Source organism: Scomber japonicus, chromosome 18 (assembly GCF_027409825.1).
Source record: "Scomber japonicus isolate fScoJap1 chromosome 18, fScoJap1.pri, whole genome shotgun sequence".
In the NCBI taxonomy this organism is placed as follows: domain Eukaryota; kingdom Metazoa; phylum Chordata; class Actinopteri; order Scombriformes; family Scombridae; genus Scomber; species Scomber japonicus.
The window spans coordinates 10,183,876-10,208,708 of record NC_070595.1 but is presented as its reverse complement, the minus strand read 5'-3'; the positions used below and the strand labels follow the sequence as shown (position 1 = coordinate 10,208,708).

The 24,833-nt window shown below is 38.1% G+C and overlaps 1 protein-coding gene across 1 annotated transcript; it reads left to right on the top strand.

Moving 5' to 3' along the window:
• The first annotated feature begins 15,878 nt into the window (after positions 1 to 15,878).
• LOC128379208 (interferon-induced very large GTPase 1-like) lies at positions 15,879 to 22,850 on the top strand. Its single transcript, XM_053338852.1, has 3 exons — positions 15,879 to 15,936; positions 16,292 to 16,917; positions 18,069 to 22,850. Exons 1-3 carry the CDS (start codon positions 15,879 to 15,881, stop codon positions 22,848 to 22,850), a joined length of 5,466 nt encoding a protein of 1,821 aa, XP_053194827.1.
• The last annotated feature ends 1,983 nt before the right edge of the window (positions 22,851 to 24,833 follow it).

Sequence of the window (24,833 nt, the reverse complement as noted above, 5' to 3'; positions counted from 1 at the left end):
CTTGTGTAGAGTAGTTTATTTCTTCCTTAGCACAGAGCCTAGAGCCTGGCCACCCTGATTTCATCAGCAGATTGAATTTCAGTGAGTGTAGGACAGAGATATACTCACTATTCAAGGACAGGATGTGGTGACTGGAAGCTTTACATGTTGGCCTTCAAGAGCATGATGCCCTAGTTTGCTGCATATGATCACACCCACTACACAAGATGGGGTTCTGTATTCATAGCAGACATGGTACATCTGGCACAGACGGCACCACAGGTCTACCAGAGCTTCCTAGATGGTGATTTTGTAGCCAAAGAGGCCAAACACAGCTTCAACGAGTTGCCTTTTGATCTTTGCCTCGAGCACATCAACAAAACCGGAAAGGTTGCTGGAGGATCGGTAGGCATCACTCGAAATGAGACAGCTAGAAACCGTTGGTCCATCACCTACAATGAACGTGCATCTTTAGCACAGGACACTAGATCCCTATTTGGACTGACACATGATGGAGAAGATGATGAAGACAACCACAAAGACTGCCTTCCATCAAGACTCAGAAGGGATAATGATGATGTCATTCAACTTGTAGACCAATTCCAGAGATACCATGTCTTCCAACTGGAGAATATGTATGAGTTGGTGTCTTTGACAACTGGTGATGTTGCTTCAGAAGATATATTGAATGACCTAAAACATGCTGCAGAGTTTGGGAAACAAATGTTAACTGAGCTGGTGAAAAAAATAATGAGCACAATGAACACAAACTTCCATAACAGCCTTACTAAGAGAAAACTCAAAACATTTTCAAATCTTTACAGAACAGATAGCAAACTTGGAAAACTTAAATCCAAGTGTGTGAAACCTGACAGGGATATTTTCCGTCACATTATTGTATCCATGGACAGTGGCAGAGAGGTGTGCAGTCCCCTTGTCACTTGCCACAACAGAGTCAGTGCTCAGACCTATTAGCAAAGCTGACTTAGCCACCATACTACAAGCTGGTGCAAAAGAGACAGAGCTAAGTCAATCTCTTGTGAGAACATGCCCATCATTGATGGGATGACTTTAGTAAGAGCAATAGGAAAACCTCAAAATGCATCAACCTTTGGGGATTATGCTGACATGTTCATACAGAAAGTGACTGGCAATCTACCTGGGAACATTGCTAGAGTGGATCTAGTATTTGATCAGTACCTACAGAACTCCGTAAAGGGTGCAACAAGAGCAAAACGCAGCACCACTCTGCGAAAAATTCACACCATTGTAAGTAATGATGTAAAGATGCCAGCTAACTGGAATAGTTTCATTGAAATGGACAAAACAAGGCCAATCTTACACAATTCTTTTCAATTGAACTTGAAAGGCATGTCATTCAGTATGGTCTTTAAAATGTAATAAGTGGGGGATTTGATGATGCTGAAAAAGTGGCATCGGCAGCTGGGATTGATGTTTCCCACCTACGGGCTGCACATGAAGAAGCAGATACCTGCATATTGCTACATGCTGTTGATGCCACAACAAAAGGGTATGAGAGGCTCATCATTCAATACAGAGACACAGATGTCCTGTTGTTGCTTCTTGTGTTAGCACACCTGCTGAGCCCAGAAATTTGAATGAAAGCAGAGACTGCCAAGAAACCACACTGCATTAAGGTGTGTGATGTTAAAATGTCAAATGAGATTCTGAATGGTCTGTTCAGTGGATGTGACACTACCAGTCAGTTCACTGGAATAGGAAAAAGGACAGCGTGGAAAGGGTTGTTGTGAGTACCAAGTCCAGCTATTCTATCCTCAGCAGAACAGTTTGTCTGCAAATTTCATGATCCAAAAACGACCAGCACTTTAATCCATGAAGTTCGCTGTGCCCTGTTTCGGGAAAGTGAAAGCCAATGTGGATACTTTACCACCAACTCAGGAGGCCTCATGAGGGCCCACTATCAAACAAAGGTTTGGAAACAGTCACTGACCCATCCACAGTTGCCCTCACCACATGGTTGGCACATGAAGGATGGAATGCTTGTCCCCCAGTTTTTAACCAAAGAACCTGTACAGGCCAGATGCTTGGAGCTGACAATCTGTGGATGCAAGGAAAGTGGAAGTCAGTGCAGTACCAGGCAGTGTTGATGTCGAAAAAGTAGAATATTTTGCAATGGGGCATGTGGGTGTCACATTATATGCAACTGTATTGTTTCAGATTATTTGGCATGATATTGTTTTTCCTGTTTTAGATTAGATTTATATTATGCCCTTTGGGCTAATGCATGTTTTGTATTGTGAAAGTTTTCATTATCAAAACTCTTCTTTTGTGTTCCTGACCAGGACTCAGACTGAGCACATGGACATGGTCCCTGGGTGCCTTCTGTTGTCTACTTACCTGAGTGCCACTGCTTGGATGGGGAAAAACATACCTTTGTCATATGACTATTACATAGTTATTACTACTAACTAGTTACTAACCCCTAACCCTAAAGAAGAGAGAGAGCAGTTATATTAGGATGGAATTAATAATTATAGTGATTTGTCAATTAAATATAATTTGTGTTACAACCTGGTACATTAATGAAGTCAAATAGCACCATAGACCACCATCTAGAGTTCTACATTTCCGCCTGGACATGTATTATAACTTGTGCAGCATTGCACTGTCTCGCCCTGCAAGCATAAAACTTGGCTTGACTCATTCCCATAGACAGGGGTATTGATTGATATAGGTTTTGGGATACTATGTTATGTTTATGTTATGCTTCCAAGCTGATAAATTCACTTTTAAAACTGGTTCTCTTTAGGCAGAGATTGATTTTTTTCATGTTCTAGTTCTGTTTTCTCTTAAACTGTACAATAAATGTTCATACTGACACTTCAGCAGACATCACATGAGTGTTAGCTTTCATTTGATACCGCATTTTTATGTGTATGGTCCTTGTAGTTGTGGAAATATTCAACATTTATTGTTGGCATGTCGTGTTGAGCAGGAAACCTGACTATAAGAACAAACTTCAAGAGGACCATTTCTAAACTGATAAGCACAGACTTCTGCATCAGCATTAATAATTTACAACAGCTACCTCTGTAATAATATACATGAGACTTTGTTCATTAAAAAAAACTATATTAAAACTCATATAACCTGACCTTTACCTCCATAAAATGTGTTTATTGCCTTTCTGATCTTGTTATGTGAAATCCAAACTCCACTAACTGGTTAATGTTTAATTAATAGTTAACAGTATTGTCACACAATATCAGATAAATCATGAGTTAGAGCTATTCTACTTTCACTTGTAAACCCTGGATGAATTACTTGAGCACCACTTCAGCAATAGTGTCACGGGTTCGAAAGCGGAGCAGGTGGACCCAAACACAAAGACTGGCTGAAGAATATGTCTTGCAAAAACTGATATGAATAAAAACAGGCTTTATCAAAACAGATGGAAGTCAAACAGAACCAAAACAAGAAAAAGTCAAACAGGTGACAATCAAAGACAGAACAGGAAACCAAGACTTAAATTACAAACAGGGCAACCTATTTTCTCCTGGTGGGATAATAAAGTTTGACTTGGCTTATTTTGTGTGACTTCTTTGTGCTCCTGAAACCAAACCTACGCCCTCTGCTGTGGTTGTCAGTTGCACTTCCTGTTTTACACAGTTCCCTCCAGTTCAAACAGAGCAGGGAGCAACGCTGCACATGTCACAGTCTGATCAGTAATTCAGATTGAAGAATCAAAGGAAATGACCTCACAGGGATCAAGTTGATCAGGTAAGAAGCAGAACAATATTTGGTTTTATCAGATTTAGTTTGTTTGTTGTTGTTTTGTAGGAATAAGACAATCTGACTGGTTTCAGTTCACTGTCTCTACTGTTAATTAATAAGTAATCCCTCAGTGTTGCTGCTGAGGACACCTGTCTAAAACAATACTGACATGTTAGAAGTAGTGGAAAAAATAAGGCAATAATGGGGTTTGAGATTACAGTTTTTCACAATTGTTAACACCCGTTTCTCAAAACAATAACAGCTTTTTTCAAACTGAACACACAGATCTGAAAACCTCACACACAAAATGCTAAACCTGACACTCCCTTTGCAAGACGACTCTTTGCCATCAAATCTCTTACCTGTTCACAAAATGGAACTCGTGTTTTCATTTGGTACACACAGCCATTTTTTCAAATGACACACACATACCATTCATTGAGTACACACAACTAAGCATTTGTCTGCACACTACCAAGCATTTACAGCACACTTAGGTGCAAAACTGAAAACACAATTATAGAAACAGAACACACCATATGAATGACAATGACTTTGGAAAATGTGCCTTTTCTCCTTTTGTAAAATGTCTGTAGGCCTACTTTTGTATAGTCAAACATAAAACAGCACACAAATATGCGGGCAGTATTATAGGCCCCTAGGTGGGCATGATGGTGGAGGATGCCATGATGATTCATGGCCGCACACATCGTGATGTTGCCACCACGCTGGCCGGGGACCTCAACAATGGCCCGCTGGCCAATGACATGTCTGCCCCGGCGCCTCTTCTTCACGAGGTTGAACCCAACCTCATCAATGAAAATGTACTCATTCACCTCCATTGCGGTGTCATGCTCCTGGATCCACTGACACAGACAACATGAGAAAGTTTGAGTTACAGTATGGACACAGAGACTTCAATACAGTGGGCTATAGTGAGACACTATAGAAAATACATGTAAATACACTTACAGTAATATTGGATTACAGGTACAATACATGCATGTGTCAGTGCTGAAAGTATGGGACTTACAAGCACAAACTCTCGCCGGAGCTCTTTGATGCGGTCTGTGTTACGGTCAAATGGGACCCTGTAGACCTGCTTCATCCTAACATGATTCCTGCGGAGGATTCTATCTAATGTTGATAGGCTGACAGTGTGGATGTCCCTGAAAGTGCCATGGTCAGCCAGGATCCTAGACTGTAGTTGACAGAGCGTGATTGTATTGTTCTCATAAACAATATTTACAACATCTGTCTCCTGCTCCTCTGTGAAAATCCGTGATCTTCCTCCACGGTGTGGTTCTCTTTCAGTCCTGCAAAATGCAAATACTGTGAGCACACTGTATTCTATTGATATACAGTATTACAGTAAACAAGGCAAATAGATTTCGTACCTGTTCTCCACCCTGAAGGTTCTTATGATGGCAGCAACTGTGTAGCGGCTGAGGTTGGGTTGGACCCTCTGGCCAGCCTCCCTCATGCTCAAACCATGGTTGAGAACGTGGTCTACCACGGTTGCCCGTATCTCATTAGAGATGGTAACTCTCCTTCTTCTTTCTCCTCCTCCTCCTCTTCTCCCTCTTTGTCCCCCTCCTGCTCCTCTACCTCCTACTCCTCCTCCCCTTTGACCCCCTCCTCTTCCTCCTCTTCCTCCTCTTCTTCCTTCTCCTCTCTGTCCTCCTCCCCCTCCTCTCACTCTTACCTCTCTCCTTCTCTGGTTCTCTCCAGTGTTCTCCATTGTTCACCAAACAAAACAGAGGCTCAAGGCACTTTTATACTGCAGTCCTGATTGCAAATTGCTCAACAGACCTGAAAGTTTAGAGATTTGAATATTTGTGTGTTGTAGTTTGATGCTTTGAGATTTTATTTGAGAAGTGTGTTCAACGACTGAACATTGTGTCTAGTGTTTTGAATATTTGTGTGTTATAGGTTGATGCTTTGAGATTTTACTTGAGAACTGTGTGCAACAAGCGAAAATTGTGTGTAGTGTTTTGACAGCAAGGTGATTTGTAATTGACATCAGAGTGTAAAGAAGGAAAGTCAGACTCTAATGCAGATAAGGGAGTGTGAAGTAGTGCCAACTTGGGTCGAGCAATTGGTACATGAAGTGAAGGTTGTGCAAATTGTGCCAAATTTTTGCTTTTTGGGTGTTAGCAACTGTGAAAAACTGTAATACAAAATAGTTAGAATATTTTTGCCTTGAGAAGGAAATGTTAACTAAAAATGAAAAGGTTCATAATGTTTATTTTGCTATTTGTGTTAAAGTCTGTAACAACTAGTTACAGGATACAGGAAGTAGTAGTGAGCCACACCAGAAACCGTGGTTTTGATCTGGTCTGATACCGACTGTAATACCAGGCCCAGAATCACTGATAGATATCAATACTTTATATTATTTCAAGCAGCTACTTTAAGATCATGCAGGAGAGATAAATGATGATGAATTATGTGGTGGATTTATCCATAAGAGTATAATTTAATTACCACAGAATCATTTGCAAAACATTACACATTTATTCTTTTTATTCTAAGTTATGATTTAATCACATTAATGTTAAAACACAGGTCAGGTTTTAACAATTAATGTTGTTTGAGTTCTCTGAATAAATGGGGTCAGGAAGTGGTTTCTTCATCTCAACAAGGCTGCAGCCGTAGACCTACTGTGTGGTGCACATTTTAATCTCCTCCCATTATGCTGGTATATCTGTCAAAAGTAATGACTTACTTTGTTGATTAATTTTATTTTAGCGTCTGACAAGGTTTTGTAGTTCTGTTTTTTCTTTTGTTTGAATTCAAAGTGTAGGCTTTTATTCTTGATTAAACGACATTTGCGCTGTGTATCACCTGGAAAATTACACACACGCAAAGTTTGACTTGGTATTTACTGTGCAGAACAGTAGAGGTGAAAATCTTTATGTCGCAGGTGTTGACAGTACATTTTTTAAATTAGGAGGTTCACATTCTGTTGTTTGAATAAAAACAAAATAATCAGTGTACTCTGATAAAACATTTAATGTGGTAATAATATGGCTTCAAATCCTTATGTCTGCACTTACAATTGTTAGTAAGCTATTAATAAAGGATCACATTTTCTCACTTAGTCATCAGCAAAATGTTGTCAGTCACCTGTAAATGTTCATCTTAATGAAGGACCCCAACATTGAATCAGCAGTTGTAAATGTCAATTAGCTGTTTATAAATGGATTTTGGTTTAGATGCTTTTCTGGAAGGTACTGTATGCTGTCAAACTCTCAATTAGACAGATCTTCCTAATGATCTAAAAAGACAAAGTTTGATGCTGGAGGAGGGTTTTCTTATTAATAGCTTATAAATGATCTATAAAACATACAAAAATTTTGTATGAACCTCTAATAAAGCTAATGCTTATAAAACATTATAAAGGGTGACTTATGAGAGAATGGTACTCTTTAGCTGAAAGTAGTTACACTTTTGGAGCTCTGTTTTAGTTGATTTGAAGTTTCAACATTTAGTGTAGATTTATGCAAGAAAGGTACTTGATTAAAATTTTGATGTAATGCACTTTGACTCTTTCTGTCATATAACAAGTCCTCCAAAAGACAAAATGCAATGTATTACATTATAACAAAAAGTGTTTCTTGTTATAATGAGGTAGTTTATGTGCTGTGACTAGAGAACCTTTTCATTATACTTGCTGTATCTAAATGCTTATTTAGGTCAAAATGAGTACATTTTCTCATTATAATGAAAAAAAAAATCCTTGTAACAGGCAAAGTTTTTGCAATATTAGTCTGCTGCTGAAATGGATGTATATGAACATTTTAATGGATTGATAACAAAGGCTTGACACATGATTAAGGTTACAGCAGTGGTCCCTAACCATTTTTTGTGACACCTTAAAAGTGTCAAATTAGGGCCCTTTGTCACTATTCAGATGTCCATGAGTTATTAGCAGTGGCATCAAAGAGACATTTTCCCTTTGAAACCTTTAAATGGTTTCATTTGAATAACAGTTTGAGGCCCAAAGAGGTTCAATTATTCATTATTTTACTGATAATATCAGTGTACTTTCACTTAAGTAGCATTTTCTACTGTGTGATCATTTTCTAAATTTATGTTTACTCTCTGTAATCATTGCTCCTGTTCATACTGACTATTAGAGCATCTCCTCCAAATGTAAGTGATGGGGAACAAAATCTACAGTTTTTACTATTATGGAGTTAGATTTGTTTCATAATGTTGTGTGTGTGCAGATCGACAATCTGTGTGTAAATGTGTAATCTGTAAATATAAACACCTTCCACAAATACAAAAAAAAGATTTGTATACTCACAAAAATATTTTGCAAATATAAAACAGATCTGCAAATACACAAACAAATTCCACAAATACAAAAAATACATTACATTAATTTACAAATAAATGAAAAGCATTTGTGAATATCTTCCTAACATTTACAACTTTCAAACAGGCATTTGTGAACTCAGTTTTTATTTGTGAATCGAAAAAACATTTGTGGATCTCAGTTCTACGCTTGTGGATTTGCTTTTTACACACACAGAGTTTTGAAACAAACTTTCCGCCGGTCCGAACGAAAATCCACTCGTATCACTCGGCTATTTTCGGATAGCAAGTGATCGCCTACGTCATTTCCGCATATCAAAGTAAGAGCACTTTCTATGAGCTTTTTTTAAAAAATTATCAGCGATAAGTGACGTGCATTCATGGTTTCATGTTAATAATGTCATACAGTGATTATTAGTGTGTGTTTATTTGTTCTATGTATATTATCTAGCACACACTTTCATATACATTTCTATTTGAGTATGAAAGGCACAGGATGCTTGTGAGCAACGTTCAGACAATTTTTATCGTTACAGTTTTTCACAGTTGCTAACACCCAAAAAGCAAAAATTTGGCACAATTTGCACAACCTTCACTTCATGTACCAATTGCTCGACCCAAGTTGGCACTACTTCACACTCCCTTATCTGCATTAGAGTCTGACTTTCCTTCTTTACACTCTGATGTCAATTACAAATCACCTTGCTGTCAAAACACTACACACAATTTTCGCTTGTTGCACACAGTTCTCAAGTAAAATCTCAAAGCATCAACCTATAACACACAAATATTCAAAACACTAGACACAATGTTCAGTCGTTGAACACACTTCTCAAATAAAATCTCAAAGCATCAAACTACAACACACAAATATTCAAATCTCTAAACTTTCAGGTCTGTTGAGCAATTTGCAATCAGGACTGCAGTATAAAAGTGCCTTGAGCCTCTGTTTTGTTTGGTGAACAATGGAGAACATTGGAGAGAACCAGAGAAGGAGAGAGGTAAGAGTGAGAGGAGGGGGAGGAGGACAGAGAGGAGAAGGAAGAAGAGGAGGAAGAGGAGGAAGAGGAGGGGGTCAAAGGGGAGGAGGAGTAGGAGGTAGAGGAGCAGGAGGGGGACAAAGAGGGAGAAGAGGAGGAGGAGGAGAAAGAAGAAGGAGAGTTACCATCTCTAATGAGATACGGGCAACCGTGGTAGACCACGTTCTCAACCATGGTTTGAGCATGAGGGAGGCTGGCCAGAGGGTCCAACCCAACCTCAGCCGCTACACAGTTGCTGCCATCATAAGAACCTTCAGGGTGGAGAACAGGTACGAAATCTATTTGCCTTGTTTACTGTAATACTGTATATCAATAGAATACAGTGTGCTCACAGTATTTGCATTTTGCAGGACTGAAAGAGAACCACACCGTGGAGGAAGATCACGGATTTTCACAGAGGAGCAGGAGACAGATGTTGTAAATATTGTTTATGAGAACAATACAATCACGCTCCGTCAACTACAGTCTAGGATCCTGGCTGACCATGGCACTTTCAGGGACATCCACACTGTCAGCCTATCAACATTAGATAGAATCCTCCGCAGGAATCATGTTAGGATGAAGCAGGTCTACAGGGTCCCATTTGACCGTAACACAGACCGCATCAAAGAGCTCCGGCGAGAGTTTGTGCTTGTAAGTCCCATACTTTCAGCACTGACACATGCATGTATTGTACCTGTAATCCAATATTACTGTAAGTGTATTTACATGTATTTTCTATAGTGTCTCACTATAGCCCACTGTATTGAAGTCTCTGTGTCCATACTGTAACTCAAACTTTCTCATGTTGTCTGTGTCAGTGGATCCAGGAGCATGACACCGCAATGGAGGTGAATGAGTACATTTTCATTGATGAGGTTGGGTTCAACCTCGTGAAGAAGAGGCGCCGGGGCAGACATGTCATTGGCCAGCGGGCCATTGTTGAGGTCCCCGGCCAGCGTGGTGGCAACATCACGATGTGTGCGGCCATGAATCATCATGGCATCCTCCACCATCATGCCCACCTAGGGGCCTATAATACTGCCCGCATATTTGTGTGCTGTTTTATGTTTGACTATACAAAAGTAGGCCTACAGACATTTTACAAAAGGAGAAAAGGCACATTTTCCAAAGTCATTGTCATTCATATGGTGTGTTCTGTTTCTATAATTGTGTTTTCAGTTTTGCACCTAAGTGTGCTGTAAATGCTTGGTAGTGTGCAGACAAATGCTTAGTTGTGTGTACTCAATGAATGGTATGTGTGTGTCATTTGAAAAAATGGCTGTGTGTACCAAATGAAAACACGAGTTCCATTTTGTGAACAGGTAAGAGATTTGATGGCAAAGAGTCGTCTTGCAAAGGGAGTGTCAGGTTTAGCATTTTGTGTGTGAGGTTTTCAGATCTGTGTGTTCAGTTTGAAAAAAGCTGTTATTGTTTTGAGAAACGGGTGTTAACAATTGTGAAAAACTGTAAACAATAATAATAAATAAATAAATAAAATAAACACAGCTATTCATAAAACAGAATGAATACAAATGCAAAATATATTATTATTATTATTTTTATTATTGTTTAACGATAAAAAATGTCTTTTAAATGCTGTGCTGAAAATGTCTAAATCTTAAACCCCATCATTTTCTACTGATTACACTAGTATTGAAAGGTTGTGAAGAGATGTCTGGATGTGAGTCACCAGCATCTTCTACAGGGGTCCTCTTTACAGGTTGGATTGTTATGACTTCTGGTCTATTTACAATGCATCTTAATCATATTTGCAATGTATAAAATCCTGCACCCTAGCTGTTTGTTCTCCCACCCAGAATGCTTACACATAGACATTAGAACTACATTAGTAAGAGTACACTACTAATAAGATGAAGTGCGTTGTGACTTTTACCCATCTGAAAGAATAAATGAAAAATATAAAGGATGAGGTGGCTGATAACTGCTTACTGAAGAAGCAGCCAAGCCACCGTTTTAGAGAACTGAATGTTGCCCTCTAATATGTTTTAATATGTTTTAATATGTTGTAATATACATAGAACAAATAAACACACACTAATAATCACTGTATGACATTATTAACATGAAACCATGAATGCACGTCACTTATCGCTGATAATTTTTTTTAAAAAGCTCATAGAAAGACTGCGTGCTCTTACTTTGATATGCGGAAATGACGTCACCAGTAGGCGATCACTTGCTATCCGAAAATAGCCGAGTGATACGAGTGGATTTTCGTTCGGACGGGCGGAAAGTTTGTTTCAAAACTCCGTGTGTGTAAAAAGCAAATCCACAAGCGTAGAACTGAGATCCACAAATGTTTTTTCGATTCACAAATAAAAACTGAGTTCACAAATGCCTGTTTGAAAGTTGTACATGTTAGGAAGATATTCACAAATGCTTTTCATTTATTTAATTTAATGTAGGCCTATTTTTTATATTTGTGGAATTTGTTTGTGTTTTTGCAGATCCGTTTTATATTTGCAAAATATTTTTGTGAGTATACAAATCTTTTTTTGTATTTGTGGAAGGTGTTTATATTTACAGATTACACATTTACACACAGATTGTCAATCTGCACACACACAACATTATGAAACAAATCTAACTCCATAGTTTTAGGACAGGCTTGAAAAATTGTGGGCCTGAGGGCCTCAACTGGATACAGGTACATTTCCTACTGCCTTTAAAACCGCTGTAGTGAAACCTCAACTTAAAAAATCAAATCTAGATAGCATTGTCCTTAGTAACTATAGGCCTATATCCAATTTAACCTTCCTGAGAAAAATCCAGACACGGAACTGTAACTGATGAAATACCGAAGACTGTTCAATTTTATCCGAGTTTTTCTTAATTTAACGGGCGCAACTTCTCCAGCTATTAGATAAAAGTGTAGCGGCCCTCAGGAACTCAACCACTGTGCATAGCAAATCTTCTCACATGACGCTAATCAGCCAATCAAATCCGTGCATTCGGACACGCAGAGAGACTTGACTGTCAGTGAGATGCACATGGAGAAAAGAGTTAATATGTGTTGAGATGTTTTCTTATAAAGTTATTAGATGTGAAATTAAGTTTATGGTTTAAATTTAAGTTAAGCTTAAAAACAAAAAGGGATTCTTTTTCATCTTACTAAAACTAAGCAATTTATTTAAGAAGCACAATCAAAAGCTTTCTGTAATGCACTCTATTTTAAAATGCCATCTTTATTCGAAATAAGAAAATAACCTTTATTTATCTTTTTTTTCTTACTTTATTTATTTATTATTTTTATCATTATAATAATTATTTTTATATTATCATAATTTGCTTTGGGAGGCATTTTCACCAACAGTAATATAGTTTCTTGATAAAATTACATATCTGAGCAATGATCACAATAAGCTAAAAACACCAAAAGATGTGTAAAAGGTTTAAACTACAAATACTAACTGCTTCAGATTCACCACTGTTTGTTCATCAATAACTACTACTAGGCCTACTGCTGGGTAGTGACATCGCATCCAGCAAGTTGAGGGTTAAGTCATATCTTCATATCATAAAAAACATACTTTTCACAAAATACACAAACATGGCAACTCATCAGAATTCTTACTGGCAACATTATGTGGAGTTAGAATGGCAAAAATTATAGGGACAATTCAGCAGCATAAACTCATTTCAATAAACTCCATAAAGAGTAAGTAAGGTTGTCAGATCAATCTGGGTTGTGTAGGGCCATGGACTGTTATTCCATGGACTGTTATTCCATTGACTGTCTTCATCATTTAGCCTTTTCTGGCGGGATTTACTACTGTAGTTGATAATGTAACTTCTTTTTTTAAAACATACTATATACTTTTTTCATTTTTTTTTATAAAGCTTTTTACTTTTTATGACCTTTTAAAGGTACTGTGAACAACTGTTCACCATACAATTTACCCAAGTGTCATGTATTTCAGTGTTGGTTTAAAAAGATCTACTGAAAAATATACTGCAGCTGTGAAACATATATTGCAAATCAATCAAACTGGATGTAAGATTCAGATTTTGACACCCACAGATCCAAAAGTTATATGTCAGAACTAGTCCCATGACGTTTATTACCAATTTGGTCATAGACACACTGTAATATTTGCAACCTATCACCAGCAGTGAAATAGTGATCACCAAAATGAGTTATCTATTAGATTTAGAACTTAACAATAATAATAATGATAATAATAATAATACAGACTGTTCTCGTCCTCTATTCATATGATATCATATAAAAAGTTGTGCACTACTTTTGGAATATAGATAGTAAAGTGAAGTGTGCCTGCACAATCAAGTGTCATGGCAGTTCTTAAGATAGCCTCAAAATGTAATCTATTGATTGATGTCCAGTAATACACAAATATTATTTAGTACTTTAAAAATATAAACGCTATATTATTGAACATTTAACAAGGAGATTTTACCCCTGTTGTGTCTTTATCAGTCCCAGGAAGACCAGATAATTCCTCAACATTTCTTAACACAAAAACAAGAAAGTGTCCTGTAACTCAACAAAATGCTGAGTGAATGTTATGTCGTGATATTGGGTTTGTCTAAACATTGTAATCCAGGTTTACATGAATGAAGATATAGTTTCAATGTAGACACTCGTGGGGTCGCTGGTGTGTCTGGCTTGTGGAGCGATGAAGGAACTCATGGTCATAACATTCAGCTAGCATTTCATTGAGTCACAGTATCAGGACACTTTCTTGTTTTTGTGATAAGAAATGTTGAGGATATAAATAAAATCATCAGGTAATTATCCGGTGTTCTCTAGACTGATAAAGACACAACAGGAGTAAAATCTCCTGGTTAAATGTTGAATAATATAGAGGTTATATTTTTTAAAGTACTAAATAATATTCATGGTTACTGGATTTTAATCAACACATTAAATTTTGGGGCTATTTTAAGAACTGCCGTGAGACTTAATTGCGCAGGCGCACTGATCACTCATGTTACTGCATGTATTTAAATTTGTATGATATCGTACAAATATAGGGATGAGAATACGTTGAATAATAATAATAATAATAATAATAACTTATTTTAGTATTTGTCTATGTGACTTTGTCCTGTCACTCTGTAAAGCATGAGGAGCAGATAAGATGGAGGCAGAAGACGATGACAACACAACAGCTGGAGAACAGACTGAAGACACATCTGTATTTCCAGCTGTGACAAATAACAAAGGTAATGTAAAGGTTTGAAAATAAGGTTTAATAAAGCTAGGACAGCTAGCTAACCAAACATTACGTTTTTGATGCTCATCATATGTGTTCTGTTTTTCCTACATTATCTTACACTACAGCTGAGGAGTTAGAGGAGAGTGCAGCTGAAACAAAGGTAAAGATATTATTGTCATCATCATACCACTACATTTAGGACTGTTCCAAGTTCCCTCTCTCCAAAACCTGTTTTCTGAGATATTTTAACTTGGTTTTAATCTCTAATTAAACTTTGACTCAATTACTCACTTAACAAACCTAAAGCCTAAACATGATCCTACTTGGCATTTTGTTGAAGTTTATGTTTGTTTGTTTGTTTGTTATTGAGTTTTTGTTTTCTGTTTACCTAGCTCTTATTAGGGCCCGAGCACTGACCAGCACAAAGCCCTATTGTATTTGCCATGATTATTATTCATCTTTTTCTTGTGACAAAGTAACGGCCTTTTTGCCCCCCTAAACGTGCCCCAAAACTCACCAAAGTTTGTATGCAAGCCAGACCCGGCGAAAAGTTTTATATTTTATGGTTTGCATAAATGGGCGTGGCAAAATGGCTCTCTAGCACCCTCTGCAAAATCAATAAAATACAGTCTCATATTTAGTGACAATCATAGCGCCACCTACTGGCAACAGGAAGTCACTTGCTTCATTCTTTCACTAATTACTCCCATAATCTTAAGTATTTCCACCTGACATTAACTCAGCTGAGACATAAGACAAGTTAACAGAATCTTTTTTATGACTTATTCCTGTTGGGCGTGTCTGTGCGGACAATTTCGATGCTTCGCCATGAAGCAGGAAGTCCTTATAACTCCTACACCAGATTCTACACCAAATTCATCATGCATGTAGAGGGTCCCGCCCTGAACACATCTATGCATCAATACTGTGTCAAATACACAGCGCCACCTGCTGGACACAGGAAGTCAGCCTCATATGACAAACATTGTCCGATTCATATGAAATTTACAGGATGTGTTCTCCACATCATCCACTGCAGCATGACATATAATTGGTGGGTGATCTCTAGCGCCACATAGTGGACACAGGCAATGTGACTTAGCCCCATCACACAATGTTCAATAAAAGCCTTTGTGCCAAGAAGTCTACGTGCCCGCTGTGTCTGCCATGTGACTGCAGCATGCACCGACATGCACGTACGGAGCGGTGCATGGGGGGCCGAGGGCCCGGTCATTGCTGCTTGCAGCTTTAATTTTATATTGTATTTCTCTCTTAATTGTGACACCACAGCATGTTGCTCATCTTGGACTTGTTATATTATATTATCTTTATTTATCTAGGTGCAGTCTCAGTTTTCTTGGTTTTGGAACAAAGGAAGAACAACAATAGAGGAGTCTGAAGAAGGAGCTGCATCAGATGAGAAAGGTGAGTATTGTAGAGAATAACCATACAGACTGTCATTTATAAGCAACTGAATGTCTAATATTGAACATTAAATATCTAAATAATATTTTACTTTCAGAACCATCTGAGTTTCTGTGATCTGAATTCCTTTCTTTAGAATTTTCAATAATCAAATTCAATTAAAGTGCCAATGGACTCAAACATCTCTGGTCGTATCGAGTCAGGCCCTTTTTCAGTCTATGTGCTCAGTGAGCAACCTTCATATAAATGAATGGAGTGATATATTGGAATGCAGATTCCAGTTCACTTTAATACATTCATGATTTAACCAAGTCATCATGAACAATCTCATTCTCAGTGACTTGACCTCAAATTTTAGATCTGAATTGAGCTCATTGAATTTTAGGAATTTGAATATTGTTTGAATGTGTGAAATAATGAAAATATGTACATATACTAGAAATAAGGTTTCTGAAATTGACTTTTGAATTTGAAGAACAAACAATAAATGTAACAAATACTTATATCCACTCCTTTTGCGTATTTCAGAGAAATGTCAAAAGTGATTACAACATCTTAATCTTATTGTCTATTTTGTTTCAGTGACGCCTGAGCTCACACTTGTGTTAGTTGGTGAAACAAATTCCATTGAGATTGGATCAAAAAACATCTTCTTTGACCATGACGAGCAAACAAATGTTGAACAGTTTTCATCCAAACTGTATGATTTGTGTGGTCGGCACATATCTGTCATTAACATGCTTGGTCTTCAAAGCATTGACAAAGTCCCATTAAACAGAGGAATCCATGTCTTTCTCTTACTGTTACCAAATGGTCTGCATAGCAGCCAGTACAGTTCAGGAGTGCAGTGGTTAGCAAAAGCTTTTGGGAAAGAATCACTTACTTATTTAATGACAGTAGTGACTCATAAGTCAGATGAATCATGTGAAAGTGCAGTGACAGACCTGAAAGCCAACAGCAGTTTCACTGAAAAAAGATACCACACATGTAAAAACAGTATGATGGATGAAAATGAGATAATAGCTCTGTTGGAAAAAATAGATGTGATGGTCTCTGAAAATGATCCACACTGCTACAGTGGACTGATGTGTGATGACACTAAAGAGCAGAAAGACCTGCTGGACCACAAATACCAGGAAGAAGAAAGGATCGCTCTCGAGGATTCCTCTGAGTCTCAGCAATATCAAACAGGTGAGATTTTAATGTTGGTATTCAAAAATTAAACTACACTGCTTCAATTAACAATTAACACTGAAACGTTAACAGTAAATATCTTTCAAAGGTAAATAATCAGTATTTACATTGTTTTATAATAGCACAACAAAATAGTCCACACATTAGGATAGATCTCATGTACAGAGCCAAACCAACAATGAATTGACTCTGTACTAGGGCTGTCAGCGTTAATGCGTTAATCGCGATTAGATTAATGCAATCCATAACGCGTTTTTATTTATTTATCGCATTTTAATTTTGCAAGCCTTTTTGTCCCTTCTACTCACCCGTAGACGGCTCCTCTAGCTGTAGCGCTATGCTTTGAAGTGGCCTCCTGCAGTAAAACTACCGCGGTGATGGAAAGTAAGAGAGCTACTGGACTTTTTAATGGCTTGTTCAACTTTAAAAAACTTCGAGATGGTTCAGTTGACAAGTCAAAAGTAAAATGGAACCTGTGTCAAACGGAGTTTAACTACCACCGGAGTACGTCCAGTTTGAGTTAGCACCTCCACGCTAAACACCCAGGTGAGCCTCAGCTCCACCAAAGGACCATTTTGGAGTGTGGGAGTCGCAGCAGAGCCATGATTGATTCCCAGTTAAGACACTTTGGTAAGAAATGCTTTACATTATGGGCTTAAAACTGCCTTGAAATGTAAAATAACAGGATTTTAAACATGCAATTCAAAACGCGATTAATCAAGATTAACTACGGAAATTCTGCGATTAATCGTTTGACAGCCCTACTCTGTACTTAAAATTATTCTGTGTACTGTATATCCAAAGCCTATTACTCCTCTGTGCTTTAGATCTCGGTTGTTATCCAAAAACTATTTAAAACACATCACTGAGCCACACTGCAGCACTGGGTGACATGTGGGCAGTGAAGAGTCAGACAGGAAATGGAGAGAGACAGAGATTAGTATAACGCACAACAAAGGACCCTGCATCAACCCACCGTTAACTCATTTTTATCTGTTCCTGTAATAATGCAGTACACTATTGTATTGTAGGTGCCAATATGGACAAGACTGGAAACAAGGATACGGTAAGTTTATTCATAAGATTTTAAGGAACATTTATGAAGTAAATGATTACATTTATATATCTTACATACAGTAAATGGTTATTCATCTATTATTTACAGCAGTCAGTGAACATTTTTGAAGAGATCAACAGGAAGAAGAAACATCTAACAGAAATTGAAACACTGCTCAGCAGACTTCATCTTCAAGACAAATATAAACAAAAGTTGACACCCGCTGAATTTCTTAAAATAGGTCCACCTGTAAAACTGCAACATGACACATCTGAGAAAGATCTGGCTCACACTTTTCTTCAGAGGTTGATTATGTTAGACTACAGAGCCAGATACATTCCTGTAAAACAAGACAGTCCTGAGATCAGGAACTCAAAGTGTGCAAAAGTGGTTAATGCTGTTGACACAGAAGACAATGACTTAGACGCTTTTTTGAGTACCAGTGTAGACTCTAATCAACCAAAACAGTCTCATGTTCATCCAATGGATGTTCAAATGGCAGTATATCACTGCTCAGACAGCTTTCTGAAGCAGAACATGATCACAAAGCTATCACAGTGTCAGTACGCCTTACCTTTGCTTGTTCCTGACCCAGTCACATTGGATATTGAGTGTCCTCTGTGGACATTCAGACAAATAATGAAAAGCTGGAAGATAACACAAACCAAAGATAATTCAAACATTGTCACCATGAAGAGTATGCCCATTTACAGAGCTGAGACGCCCATGGTGTCATTTTTCCGTCTTGGTTCACTGTCACTGTCTAAATCTCAGCTGATGAACACTTTGATCAACGACTATCACAGCACCTTCTTCCACAGAAACTGTCCAGGAAGCACCAAATCTCGCCATTTGATGGACGGTGTGGCAGAGATTGCCTGGTACTGCCCCGCTGGAAAACCCAATGATGCCTTCACTGACTGCATTGCCTTCTGTAATCTTCATGGTGATGCTCTGATGATTGAAAAACAGCGTGAAATACTGATGGAAAAGTCTTCAGTCAATGTTGTTCTGGTACCAACTCTGGAGAGAGGTGACAAAAGTTGGACAGTTATCTCAGCCCTTCTCAACTCTCCTAAACCTTTCATTTGTCTCATTGTTGATAATGATTGTGGTGCAGCTGAAATGAAAGAGGGAAAATACAAAATGGGTCTGAAAGACAAAAGCCAGTCAGATGTTTGTGAAGAACTGAAAGGAATCATTGGAAAAATCTTGTCTGGACCACATACATCCTTCCAGCTAGAAACCATGGCTGAGGTCTCTGGAATCAGAGTGGATGAAGATGACACAGTCTGCCGAAAAGGAAAAACTGCTGCTATGAAAATAGTGGATTTACTTAAAGGGATGGATGTTTCAAAGATCAAAGATAAATATCTCCCTTGTCAAGGCCGACTGTGGCATGACTGGTGCAAAATAAACAAGGAACAGTATCACCTCAAAGGGAACATTGAGAAGGAGAAATGTAAAAAGCAACAAGAAATGAAGAAAATACGTCAAGAACAATGTTCTGCTTCCTGTAGTGAACTGATGCAGTTGTTCATTGAAAGTCTCTCGTCTCTGCCATCACAAGAAAAAGAGTATTTCTTGAAATGGATTCAGATCTTACTAGATGCACTCTCCACAGATGATCTGTCTTCAATTCTCCAAAAGTATGATGAGAAGTGGTCTGAGGTCTTGACTTTGAAGAAGAAGCATGACAAATCTGATCAGCTAACAAGTAAGCAAACTAAGCTTGAGGAAATATCAAAACAACTGCAGTCAGCTACTTTTGGTTCAGAACACATCTTTAGAGAAATTGGACAGATCTATGAAGCCCATAAATCTCTGCAGGAAAAAACAAAGATGGAAGAGACTGACTGGTCTAAATACCCTGAGCTGGCTGCAGAGCTGATGATATCAGGACACCCAATGGAGCTGATGGATGGTGATGCAGGTCATGTGCCTTTAACATGGATCTCTAGTCTTTTAGATGAAGTCATCAAGAAACTGGGCAACAAGAGAGTTTTTGTTCTGTCAATTTTAGGCGTACAAAGCAGTGGAAAATCCACCATGTTGAATGCCATGTTTGGATTACAGTTTGCTGTAAGTGCTGGCAGGTGCACCAAGGGTGCCTTCATGCAGCTGGTCAAAGTGTCAGAGGAGAAAAAGAAAGACTTTCAGTTTGACTATGTTCTAGTGGTGGACACCGAAGGACTGCGTGCTCTTGAGCTGGCAGGTAACGCCACTCTTCAACACGACAATGAACTGGCAACATTTGTCGTTGGTCTGGGAAACATGACATTGATCAACATCTTTGGAGAGAATCCAGCTGAGATGCAAGATGTCCTGCAGATTGTTGTTCAGGCTTTCATGAGGATGAAGAAAGTTAAACTTTCTCCAAGTTGTGTGTTTGTTCACCAGAATGTTACAGATATTGGAGCTGCAGAGAAAAACATGGAAGGAAAGAGACGACTGCAAGAAAAACTGGACCAGGTGGTTAAACTAGCTGCCAAAGAGGAGGTTTGTGATGCTGAATGCTTCAATGATGTCATTAAATTTGATGTCCAGAAAGATGTGAAATACTTTTCCCAACTGTGGGAGGGAAGTCCACCCATGGCTCCTCCAAATCCAGGTTATAGTGAGAGTGTCCAGGATTTAAAGAACAGCATCCTCTCTAAAGCTTCACAGTCTACTGGGACGACTCTCTCACAGTTCAAAAGCAAAATAAAGGACCTGTGGGATGCCCTTCTGAATGAAAACTTTGTTTTCAGCTTCAAAAACACACATGAAATTGCAGTGTACAGAAAACTTGAGGTCCAGTATGGGAACTGGACCTGGACCCTGAGGAGCCACATGTTGACCATTGAGAACCAGCTTCATACCAGGATTGAAAATGGAAAACTTGACAATGTGGAGCTCGGCTATCTTTTTAAAGAAATGAGCAAAACATATGAAGAAATCAAAAAAGAGATGACTACGTTCTTTGATGATGACAGAGACAAAGAAATGTTGGTTCAGTGGCGAAGTCGATTTGAAAGTAAAATCAAAGAGTTTCATGATGAACAGGTGAGAGGAGTTAAAATAAAACTGGATGAGGTCATCCAGCAGAAGAAGGCTTGTAAAAAGATGGATGACATAAAGACAGAGTTTGAGAACAAGCTGCTACAAAAGAGCAAAGAGCTTGCTCATCAGTTAAAAGACAAGGCCAAAGATGAAGAGGAACTCCAAAAGCAGTTCAACAATGTTTGGAGTGTCTGGGTTAATGAATTAACTAGAGACATAAAACCTATTAAGGACATCAACCTGGAAGAAGAACTGTTTACTATCCTGCAAGACCTTGGTATTGAATGGGCTCTAATACATGATTCCAAAACCAGCGGCAGATACAAAAATATATCAAGGAGTCAGAATTATTATGAGTATGTGATGCTAAAGAAGAACCAAGTGAACAGAGTGACTGGAATTGTTTCAAGTACAACACAAACATGGCTAAATTACTTTAGGCCTTCTCTTCCACATGAAGAACAAGATCTGATCAGATCCTTCATTGACGATGTTGAACAACAGTCTGTTGACACAATTAAGAGCAAACCTGCAGCTACAAGAGGCTACAGTCCAACTTACTTGCAAGAAGTGGCCAAAAATGTCAAAGAAAAAGTGACAGACTTTGAATCAAAGAGGAAATATACTTTGAAGAAGGAGTTTACAGTTGATCTATTACTGTATGTGTTTGACAAGGCAGGAAGTTGGATTTCAGACTCACACAACAAATTCAAAATTAGCCATGATGCTCTCACTTATTTAGAAAGCAAGACAAATGAAAATTACAACATTTTCAAAAGTTTCTGCAAAGGAAACTCATCTGCTGTTGTGCTTGGAGAACTGATCTGTGAAAAACTGAAGGTTTCTACTGTTAAAGCTGTCTGTAACAAAACTGCTATTGATCTCGCTGGAGAGATAAGGTGCAGTTTCCCAGCATTCAGTGGGAACAGGTCGAACTTGGAGAAACATGTGTTGAAGTCATTGGCAGAGAAAGAAGACTTTGATAGTTACATTAAGTACATCCAACACCCAAGGAGCCAAACAGAGAGTTTCATAAAAGAGGAAGTAGAGAAATACATCTACACAGACGTCAATAAACATGTGAGTCAAGCTTTGTTCGATGCAACAGAGAAAGTCAAAACTCAGAGAGGAAACACAGACATGTGGCTGAAGGAGTTTTCCAGTTTACTAAAAGATGTACTGACATTCGACACTATTAGTTCGGAAAATTTCAGTGACATAAACAAATTTGACTTTCTTAAAGAAGAGATAGAGAAGGGACTTACATCCACCATTAAAGAGTTGGGCAGCCTCTCATTGGATAAGATGAAGGAATTCAGGCAGAAGCCAGATCAAATCCTCATTGATCAGCTGTGTAACTGCTGCTGGGTAAAATGTCCATTCTGTGCAGCTGTTTGTACAAACACCTTGGAAGATCACAGTCCTGAAGATCACAGTGTGCCTTTTCATCGACCAACTGCAGTGAGTGGTAGACAGTACAGAAACACAGATGAGATGAGCATTGACTTCTGCACAACAACAGTTGCAAGTGATGGCAGTTTTTACCCTCATCATGATTCAGACAAGCTTGTTCCCTTTAAACAGTACCGTACTGGTGGCCCAGAATATGCTGACTGGAGAATTACTCCTGATGAGTCGAAGCTGCCATACTGGAAATGGTTTGTATGTCGATTTCAAAAGCAGCTGGAAGACCACTATAAGTTAGAATTCAAGGGCAGAGGTGAAATTCCTGAAGAATGGAAAAGGTACTCTAAAGAAGAAGCTATTAAAAGTCTGGATGAAATGTGTACAACTGAGGTCCATAGATGTAAGAGGAGAAACTCACGACATGGAGATATTGATTTTTGAAAACTTACATGGATTAGTGTGTGAGAACAGTCAGTGAACTCATACATACACAAGACTTTCTGACTGTTGAACACACATCTGGTTGCTTGATTGAAATCAACACATCAAACTAAAGAGGACACAAGAACAAAACTACTTGAAGGATTTTTGTTTCATTAAAACTTCAAATTAATTTATCATCTACAAAGTCAGTTAGAGGATTTCTGGAAATGCAGATAGTTTCCATAAATGTAAAAGCAGAACACAATATGTTGTTTGTTTGTTTAAGAAAGAGACTTGATGGAAGTACTTTGTGTTATATGTAAGATGAGACAAAGGATGGATATTTGAATTTGAATGAAATCAGAATACATGAAGTTTAAAGTGTGAAGTTCAATTATTGAAATCTAAATTCAATTCTCAAAATCCTGTCAAAGAGGTTTTGTCTGTTTGTAGAAAGTTACAACATAAAAACACAGTTTAAGTTGAGTCATGTTAGAGAACATATCAAACATATGTTTTAAAGTATTTGACATGTTCAGTTGTGTAATGTTTATCTCTTTTCAACCATTCTGTTATTATTGACACATTAGTGTTTTTGTAGTTTAGTTGAAGTGAACTTGTGCTCTGTGGCAGCTCTTCAGATATCCACACTTCATGTAAACACTGTCATTCATCTGAAGAGAACCTTTCTAAAAGATTTCATCATTTATTACATTCATCATTCAGTGACAGTGAGTCATACTTCATATGTAGTGAAGGTTTCTGTAATAACAGTCTCTATGAACACATGTAACACCTGCCATAGACTACAGTGCATTTATGTTTGATTATACTTTTATTGAGGTCTGAATCAAGAGAATGACATCAAATACAAATATAAAATGGAGATAGTATCATGATGGCTCTCTGTCTAAATATTATAAATTAACAGTTGTGTTATTTTCTTTGTTGTTATTTTTATAGAAGGATGTTAAGACCCAATTTATGTTCAAGAATTGAAGTTTCTTCTTTATTTTTTCTTACTTAATACAATATATTGTTGAATGTAGGTGATGTAGATTCTTATATATTTGATGATGAATCTGATTTAAAGGTAGGGTTGGTAATCTTGTTCAGAAGCACTTTTTGTTATACTGGGTGAAATGGTCCTTCTATTATGAAAGGTATCAATACATTATGTCTTTAGAAAAAGGAACGGAAAAAATCAGAGCTCTGTAGCAGCCAAAGGACTGATAAAACTCCGACCAATCCAAGCCGTTCGGTGCGAACAGAAAAAATCAAACAGGTGCCTTCATGTCTAGTTCTGCATCCGCATACAGTCTACGCCCCGCCCCCCTCTCTCCCTGCCTACTGCGCGCGTGTGTGACCCACACAAAATGTGGCCACATTTGTTTTATTTGAATTGTATTTTTATTTTATCTTTTGCACATTGCACATCTGATGTTTAGGTCCAACAAAATAATGGACAGAATGTGTCGTGTGGTTAGACGATGCTTTAGGCATGAAGCCAGATTCGCTGGTGTGGGAAAATGTTTATATTTTGAACCGTTTTATGGTGGGCTGTGTGTAAATGTAAGCTAGCAGCGACGTACTCCCGCTATAGTTTGTAGTAAGCACTCCCGCGCTAATGTTAATTATTAATGTGTTGTTGTGTAGTTTAACTCATATTGTATTCTGTGAATTGTAAGAGTTTGTGTGTGACTAGCCATTTGGTCGAGCTCTCAGTTATCAGCTTGAATACCCACAGTGACCTAATCACATGTTAAATAATTGTCAGTAATGGACAAAGATTGTGCTAAGTAGCATTTTGAATATCTGTGTGAGACTATAGAAAGGACCAGAAGAAAACACTTGTGTCATGATTGTGACTGAATGAATGTTAAATAAATTCTGAAGAGAGCTACGGTAACACAAACATTGTCATTCTGCTATTTGTGCTTTCTTCTTATTTATCAGCAATCTGCCCGCTTGTCCCTTCACCCGGGACCTGTAACACGTGCA

What these genes read in the sequence shown, in the direction of transcription:
- LOC128379208 (XM_053338852.1), top strand. Translation starts at nt 15,879, where the DNA reads ATGGACTCAAACATCTCTGGTCGTATCGAGTCAGGCCCTTTTTCAGTC. An exon ending in TTTTTCAGTCTATGTGCTCA is followed by an intron (nt 15,937 to 16,291) that starts GTGAGCAACCTT and finishes ATTTTGTTTCAG; the next exon opens with TGACGCCTGAGCTCACACTT. An exon ending in CAGGTGAGATTTTAATGTTG is followed by an intron (nt 16,918 to 18,068) that starts GTATTCAAAAAT and finishes TATTATTTACAG; the next exon opens with CAGTCAGTGAACATTTTTGA.